This window comes from Triticum aestivum, chromosome 4D, assembly GCF_018294505.1.
Source record: "Triticum aestivum cultivar Chinese Spring chromosome 4D, IWGSC CS RefSeq v2.1, whole genome shotgun sequence".
Taxonomy (NCBI): domain Eukaryota; kingdom Viridiplantae; phylum Streptophyta; class Magnoliopsida; order Poales; family Poaceae; genus Triticum; species Triticum aestivum.
In genome coordinates, this window is record NC_057805.1 from 9,091,911 (window position 1) to 9,100,626 (window position 8,716).

An 8,716-nucleotide genomic window follows, 5' to 3' on the forward strand; every position below is an offset into this window, starting at 1 on the left:
CTTAAGTCAAAGTTTTAAAACTTTCACCACCTTTCTAGAAAAAAGTAAAAGCATTTATGACACCAAGTTAGTATCACTAGATTCGTTTTGAAATGTACTTTGATAATATATCAATTTGATTTCATATATGTTACTACTGTTTTCTATAAAGTTGGTCAAAATTTTAAAAAGTTTGACTTAGAACAAAAACTAGATGTACACTTATTCGCGGACGGAGGAAGTACCTCCCACGTACGCACATTCACCTACCCCACACATAAGAAATGAGAAAGCAATTTTCCGCTTTGAAGTAATCTCTAAGTGATTTCAACAATAATTTGAATGAATATGTTTTTCCGCAACATTTAAATGTTTAATGGTTTTTTACATGTTTTGTATGTCTTGTTTTTTGTTTTGAGAGAACATTTTTGACACAGTTTGCTCTGTCAGTCAAAATTAAACAATGGGATGACTCGGATGAGGCCTGATTACCCACCGGACTTCAATCGTACGGCCCACCCAGGTCCAATCTACCAATGCTGAAATCCGACGGTGCAGAAGGCGATTGATACTTCCGAACTCATTTTCCCCTTTCTTCCGCGGACCAGAAAAGAGAGGGCAAACGAAATCCACGAGCGGAGAAGAGGAGATCAGGATGCGGCTTTCCTTCCCCCTCGTCGCCGGCGCCGTCGTGTGAGTCAGACTCAGTCCTCCCTTATTTTCTCCCACCCGTCTGTAGCATCTCGCCATAGATCTGTTGCGGCGTCGCCGCATCCTACCAGTCTGACGCTGTTTAGATGCGTTCTTGAGCTTGAGCGCTGACCCTATATTATGCGCTGTTCTTGATCCTTTTTGCAAGTTGCAGCCTTGGGAGTCGATAGTTAAGGGATTTTATTTCTGTGATTAGCCTCCGTCGTGCTCTTTTGAAGAGAAATAACTTTATTCTCGCCCAGGATTGAAGTTCCTGCCTACTGATGGGGAGGGTAATAACCAATTGGTTTCGAGCATGGGTTAGATGTAGATGGGGTTGCGAAAGAACAGACGGTATTATCTGCGCAACAACTGTAGGTAGCATGATCGAATCGCCATCGGGAGATTTGTTCTTGAAACCCTCTGTGTAAGGGGTAATTATCGTCCCATCAAAAGCAGTGCTTTCTTGAAATTCTGCTGCTAGTGTTTGCCAAGTACTAGTGTTCTTGACCAGATGGTGGTGTCAGTTTTGTAGTGCAAACCTATCAGATGGTCAAACCCAGCCTAGTGTCATCGCACAATTGTCAGACAATCTATTGGTATTTCTCTGTTCTCTGATTGAGAATTTTCCATGAAATAGGGCTTTTCCATGGTAGCAGCATCAGTAAGCGTTTCTTAGTGCAGGCTTCCTGGTGTGCAGGGAATGCCTTATACCACGTGGCGTAAAATGCCTAGCAGTATGCGCCAATAAGCGTAAAGATCTCTTATCTATAAGTTATAATGTTTCATTATCTTTTAGCTTGTAATTTAAGCCAACTAGGGAGATGATCTGGTTGCTATACTTAGTTTCGATTATCAGGCTACATCTATTTATAAAGGACCCGCTGGATATGGTAATCAAGATATTAAGTTTTCTCAAGGCCATATCCCCCTCTTATATGTTCTCTCCCCTCTTCTCCTAATCATGTCACATGGCTGCCGTTATGATTGATACCTGGTCATCCTAGTTACTGTCTTGAACCGCTGTTAATTTCGTTGAGGCGAAGATCCCAATTTTTTTTTCCCAAAGAATGCAAACACTTCCACTGCCCTAGTACAAAAAGGCATGCCTTGGGTTTTATGCTGCAATCACATTATTTTGTTCAGTAGCTTTTGGTAGTGGCATGTGTCTTTTTGCAGTAATGTGGCCGGCACAAGGTTTAATGGGTAGATTGGGTTGAAAACTGCTTGTAAAATGTGGTTCGTGCGTAACAATGGGCATCACATTGTTAAGGTTGCATCCCTAGAACTGCATCTTCTATCATTGATCTGGTCAGATGCTGTTACACATTTATGATTACTCATGCCGTCGTGCGTTCCTGTGGATATTTCCATTATAGCTATCGAATTATCATTGGTCTGTGCAAAGTGCTATTTTGTTGTGTTGAATTGTTGTCGCATACCTGCTTCTAACGTGGTCATTCTCCCTTGCAAATGCCTCAGGGCTGGAGTGATTTCTGGGAATGTGATATTTGGACCACCGCTCCAGAAGTACTGGGCAGAGAAGCAGCAGCAAGAACAGGCGGCAAAAGAAGGCCAAAATGGGTCGACTTAACGGAGATATCTTTCATGTTTCGCTGAGTCAATGTCGCCATACTTATCTCGATACAGACAAACAATTCACAAACAAACTAATACAGTGATGTGAAAATGTACTTGGGTTATTCGATAGCCTTGGTTTTTTTGATGCGGTGTATCTCATCTTTTAAGTAGATCTCCAGCTTTGTCAAAAAAAAAAGTAGATCTCCAGAACAACAACCTCCTCGGCCTACATCGAGTAATACACACATCTTAACGCCGAACAGTTTTTTCTCGTTAGGAGGCGACTCAACAGGCGACTAGGTTTTCCGCTGGTCCGCCGCCGGCTGCCTCTTTGGCAGCGGCGCGGGGGCCGGCACCTGCTGTCCCAGGTCGTCGCTGCGAGGCGTCGTCGCTGGTCTCTCTCTCTCTACTACGGTCGCCGTAGTAGATTAGTTTTCCGCTCGGACGGATTTGATCGGAGGAGCATGCTGTGCATGGTTTGTTGAGTTTCTTATGGGGAAGTGATGATCCAGTGCCTCATAGGTTCGATACGGTGATCTCTATAGGTGCTGCTGCAATTGGACTTGGTGGAGCTGGTACCTTTTCTCTTTGTGTTCAGCTTCGTCTGCAGAGTGGAGTTCTATCTTTCGCAAAAAAAGGAGTGGAGTTCTGTCGGAGATAATGAATCTCCTAAGCTGGAATTGCCGGGGTGGGGGAAACTCTCGGACAGTTCGCGACATCTGTGCCCATGTGCGTGCACATTCTACCACGATGGTGTTTCTCTGTGAGACTAGACAGTCAAAAGAAAAAATGAAAAGTTTCAGAAACAGATTTGGTCTTAGGGTATTTGAAGGTGTGGACAGCCAAGGAAATAGTGGAGGTCTAGCATTGTACTGGCATGATGATCTGGACGTCACAGTTCAGAGTGCAAATGAGAGATGCATAGATGTACACATCGCTGCAGGTACAAACAACCCCCCTTGGAGACTAACTTGTGTGTATGGTGAGCCTCGAACCGAGAACAGACACCGTATGTGGACTCTTCTGCAAAACATGAAAGCGCTATCTGATTTGCCTTGGCTAGTTGTAGGTGATTACAATGAGGCTATGTGGAGCTTTGAGCATTTTTCTAACACCGCAAGGCCTCAACAACAGATGCTTGACTTTCGAGATACACTTGAAATTTGTGATTTAGTTGATCTTGGTTTTGTTGGCGTACCTTATACGTATGATAATAAAAGAGGCGGATCGGCCAATGTAGAAGTGCGCTTGGATAGAGCTACGGCGACAAATGAATGGAGGGATATTTTCGGTGCGGCGGTGGTTAAACATTTGACCACTTCATGTTCTGACCACTATCCTCTGTTGATCATCGGGGCGCCGGAAACTACTAGACCAGTGATGAAAACCCGTCGGTATGAGGTGATGTGGGAACGTGAGCAATCTCTTCCAGAAGTAATCTCTGGTTTTTGGGAGGGTGCTGGACAGAAGAAAACTTTGGGTGATATCCACGCTGCTTTGAGTAAAATGATGGACAATTTACATAAGTGGAGCAAGGAAAATTTCGGGAATGTCACAAGGGAGATTGAGAAATCTCGTTCTCGCTTGGAAGAGCTAATGAACATAAATGCAGACCGCATGGACTTACGAAGGGAGGAGGACAAATTAAACGAGCTTCTCTATAGAGAGGAGATGATGTGGTTGCAACGTTCCAGAATTGCATGGCTGAAAGAAGGTGATCGTAACACAAATTTTTTTCAGTCAAAGGCAATCTGGAGAGCTCGAAAAATAAAATAAAGAAGCTTGTTGATGCCCTTGGTGTGGAACATACTCATCAAAAGGATATGGGCGTTGCTGCCACATCGTACTTTGAGGAGTTGTTCAAAGCAGACTACTCTTTGAATGGTGAACCAATTCTCAACCTATTTCATGCTCAAATTGGGGACGTCGAAAATCAAAGGTTATGTGCTGATTTCAGTGATGAAGAGATTGCTGATGCCCTCTTTCAGATAGGGCCTTTGAAAGCCCCGGGACCGGACGGGTTCCCAACACGTTTCTTCCAAAGAAACTGGGCCACGGTTAAAACTGAGGTAACAGTTGCAGTTAAAGAGTTCTTTGCAATAGGAATTTTGCCTGCAGATGTCAATGATACGGTCATTGTTATGATTCCCAAAATAAAAAATCCTGAGAAACTGACTGATTTTCGTCCTATTAGCCTTTGTAATGTAATATATAAAGTACTTGCAAAATGCTTGGTAAACAGATTAAGGCTGCTGCTTGATGGTATAATATCTGAAACTCGGAGTGCTTTCATCCCTGGGCGAATGATCACGGATAATGCACAGCTGGCCTTTGAATGCATCCATCACATTAAGCAGGAAAAGGACCCTACAAAAAGTTTTTGTGCCTACAAGCTTGACCTCTCCAAAGCTTACGATAGAGTGGATTGGAATTACGTTAAGCAGATGATGCAAAGGATTGGTTTCGCTCATAGGTGGGTTGACTGGGTTATGACATGCGTCACCTCTGTGAGATACTCCGTGAAATTCAATGGAACTATCCTGGATTCATTTGCACCGTCTAGAGGGCTGCGGCATGGTGATCCAGATCCACTATCCCCATATATGTTTCTGTCTGTTGCTGATGGCCTCTCTGCTTTGTTTGAAAGAGAAAAGGATTTGGGCAATATATCTCCATTAAAAGTGTGTAGGTGCACTCCTGGAATTTCACACCTGCTATTTGCGGATGACACCATGTTATTTTTTAAGGCCAACCGAGAACAAGCAATCCAAGTTAAAAGCATTATGGCAAACTATAAAGCAACCACTGGACAGTTTCTAAATGCAAGTAAATGTTCCATCATGTTCGGTTCAGCATGCCCATCAATGGTGCAAGATGACATAAGGGAAATACTTGACGTGGTGAATGTCAACTTTGAAGAAAGATACTTGGGACCGCCGACCCCTGATGGGCGTATGACCAAAGGGAAGTTCTAGAATTGCCAGGAAAAGCTAACGAAAAGAATGTTACTTTGGGGCTGTCCTTCTCAAGCTGGAAAGGAAGTGTTTATAAAATCTATTGCGTAATCCTTGCCAACCTATCTTATGAGTGTTTTCAAGCTGCCCCTCGGCCTATGTGATGAACTGAACCAATTAATTAGGAATTATTATTGGGGTTCCGAGAAGGGCAAATGAAAGACACATTGGAAGGCATGGGATCACCTCCTAAAACCAAAAAGTTTAGGGGGAATTGGCTTCCGGGACCCCAGGCTCTTTAACCAAGCCCTACTTGCTCGCCAGGCATGGGGTTGATTGCTTTTCCAGAAAGTTTGTGTGCTCGTGTTCTAAAAGCAAAATATTACCCAAATGGAAATCTTCAAGACACTGTGTTTACTGGAAATCTGTCATCCACTTGGCAAGGTATCGAATATGGTCTTCAACTGCTGAAGAAGGGCCTAATTTGGCGGGTGGGCAATGGAACAAAAATTAAAATATGGAGAGATAATTGGATTCCTCGATCAGATTTCCATAAGGTTGTGTCCAGGAAAGGTAGATGTCGTCTGCGCTGGTTTCGGAGTTGATGGATATACATGGGTCTTGGGATCACGACTTGGTGCATCAATTCTTGCCGCTGGACGCTCACGAAATTCTGAAGGTTCGGCCTTGTACTAGGAGTTCGGATGATGTGCTTTCTTGGGCTGGGGAGAAAAATGGTAACTTTTCAGTGAAGAGTGCTTATCGCATTGCTTTTGATGAAAGAACCCGAAACGATCAGGAATCCTCTAGTTCAACGCCAAATGGTGAACACTCATGCTGGAAGCTAGTCTGGGGTGGCCTTGCACCACCGAAAGTGAAGGTTTTTATTTGGCGTTTGGCCACAAACTCACTACCAACACAGTCGTTGAAGAAACACAGACATTTAGAGATTTATGACACTTGCCCGGTATGTGACAGGGAGATGGAGGATTCTTTCCATGCCCTGTGTAGATGCCCCATGGCCGTGTCTCTCTGGCGAGCAATGGACAAGTGTTGGTCAATCCCGGATGTTGGAAAGGTAATGAATACCGGGCATGGACATTCCATTTGGTAAGTGAGCTCAATGAAGTGCAAAAGATGCAGCTCTTTATGCTACTTTGGCGCATTTGGTATGTAAGAAACGAAGTGGTACACTCTAAACCTGCGCCACCACTGGACGTATCTACGAGGTTCTTGTGCAGCTATGTTTCTTCCATCATGAATCTGAATATAAAATCTGAGCATGAGTTGATCAAAGGCAAGTTTCTACTTGAACCTGAACAGATACTGCAGCAAGTGTTGGATGCCATAGAACCTACTGAACTGAAGTGGGAACCGCCGATGCAAGGTTCTGTTAAACTGAACACCGACGGATCTTTTCTTGCATCTGATGGTTCTTCGTCCACGAGTATGATTCCTCGAGATACTATAGGCAATACAGTGCTCGCTGCATGCCGCCACCTACTAACATGCACGGATGCATTAGAATCTGAACTTTGTGCACTGTCGGAAGGAATCACACTATCTATGCAATGGAGCAATCTACCTCTTCAAGTTGAAACTGATTGTTTGGAGGCCATTTATATGGTGACAAGTGAGAAGCAAGATAGATCAAGATTTGTTTTCTTGGTCCAAGAGATTAAACAGAAGCTTTTGGAGAGGAAGACCCATATTACTCATGTACGACGTAGTCAGAATAAGGTGAGCCATTTTTTTAGCAAATTTTGGTATATTACATAGTCGTACTGCCGTATGGCTAGGTGCAGGACCCCCAGGTGTTGCACAGTTATGCGCCTCTGATTGTATTAATCTTTGATGAGTAATATAAGTTTATTCCCGTAAAAAAAAGATAGCCTTGGTTTTTGTTAGATTTGCTTGTATTAGTGCCCTAGCTTTGGTACTGGAAGGTATCATGTGTACCATGCACAGAATGAATTCGAATCCACACAACCTTTTTGGTCAAACCCTTTTTTGAATTCAGTTTCATTTCTTTGGTGCACACTACTGTTGCCAAACCTCGTTTTTTCATAGGTGGACCAACTACAAAACCTCGTTGAGTGTTTTTTCTTTTGGAGAAAAACCTCGTTGAGTGCTTTTTTTTTTTTGTCCTCGTTTAGTGCTTGTTCGGCTTGGTTGTCCTATTGGGCTTTACCTCGGCCAATTTGGTGGCCCAGAGAAAGGTGGGCTTGTTGTGAGCCCAGCCCTGCACGGCCCGATCTAGACCGCCGTTTCGTTTTAGGCTTTGAGAGCAGGGGAAGCGGGAGCCGTCGCCATGGTAGGGATTCCCCGCGCATTCTCAATCCCTAGCGCCCAATTTCCCGCCAATATAAGATCCTTGCCTGCTCCGGCGATAGCCGCAGCCCTGAGACCTCACAGGATGCCGAGGAAAGCAGCTCGCGGCGCCACCGCCGCCAGCAAGAAAGCCGCGGCCGCCGTCAGCAAGAAATCCGCGGCCGCCGTCGGCAAGAAAGCCGGGCCCATCGCGACCAAGAAAGCCGCGCCGGCCGCTGGCAAGAAAGGAGCAGCGCCCGCCGCAAGCAAGTACTGGCTGCTGAAGACGGAGCCGGGGGAGTGGTCGTGGTCGGACCAGGCGGGCGCGCCGGGGGGCATCGGGCCGTGGGACGGCGTCCGCAACCACCAGGCCATGAACTACCTCCGCGCGATGCGCCGCGGCGACCGCTGCCTCTTCTACCACTCGGGCGCCGGCGCCGCGTCGCGCCGCGTGGTGGGCGTCGTCGAGGTCGCCAGGGAGTGGTACGAGGGCGGGGAGGTGGAGGCGACGGCCGGCGGCGCCGTGGACGTGCGGGCCGTCGGGGAGTTCCAGAGGCCCGTGGGGCTCGGGGAGATCAAGAAGGCGGCGGCGGCGGGGGAGGTGGAGGGGATGAAGGACTTCGCGCTGATCCGGCAGGCCCGGCTCTCGGTGATGCCCGTGCCGGTGGAGGTCTGGGACTGGGTTTGTGAGATGGGGGGTGGCTTTGTTCAGGATGGGGAGGTGGGAGAACATGAAGCAGAGGGTTGATATGCTCTGGACTCTGAAGGTAAACAAGCCCCTGCTGCAAACGCAAAAATGTTTCCTGGAGCAATCTGAGACTAATTTGTTTCTGCACTTCATATTTGTCACATCAAATTGTCTGCTAATCTTGTGAAATCGTTCTAGATGCAGGTGGCATAATGCTTTGGGAAGGATCATTCTGTGATGTCTTTTGGCCTACAAGAGATGGCATTTCTGAGGAGCATTTCAGTGACATTTTGTGTATCCTCTCTAGTGTTTGCCGTCTCTGCATCAAGCGTGACCAAGTGTGTATCCTCTAGCTAGTACTCCTAATTATAAGTTCAGTGGTCGATGTTGGCATGTTGCAAGGACGGTTGGGTCATATGATGTTGTCTGTGGCTGTATGGATATGCTGTTCATGGAGTTTTCGAGCAGTTGGTTTCATGCCGTGGATGGGATGCCATGACACTGAACGGCCTCA

At 46.0% G+C, this 8,716-nt stretch overlaps 1 protein-coding gene and 1 long non-coding RNA gene across 3 annotated transcripts; both read left to right on the forward strand.

The window, feature by feature from the left end:
* Window positions 1-485: 485 nt before the first annotated feature.
* Window positions 486-2,395, forward strand: LOC123099372 (uncharacterized). Its single transcript, XR_006448150.1, has 2 exons — window positions 486-672; window positions 2,152-2,395. It is a non-coding gene; the product is annotated as an uncharacterized lncRNA (long non-coding RNA).
* A 5,105-nt stretch (window positions 2,396-7,500) lies between these two features.
* LOC123099373 (thymocyte nuclear protein 1) lies at window positions 7,501-8,716 on the forward strand. 2 transcript variants are annotated; one of them, XM_044521543.1, is made up of 2 exons: window positions 7,501-8,281; window positions 8,401-8,716. In XM_044521543.1, the coding sequence occupies exon 1, from the start codon at window positions 7,516-7,518 to the stop codon at window positions 8,260-8,262; it is 747 nt and encodes a 248-aa protein (XP_044377478.1). In that variant the 5' UTR covers window positions 7,501-7,515; the 3' UTR covers window positions 8,263-8,281; window positions 8,401-8,716. The 2 variants fall into 2 exon arrangements, with proteins under 2 accessions (XP_044377478.1, XP_044377477.1); XM_044521542.1 differs by having other exon boundaries at window positions 8,407-8,716.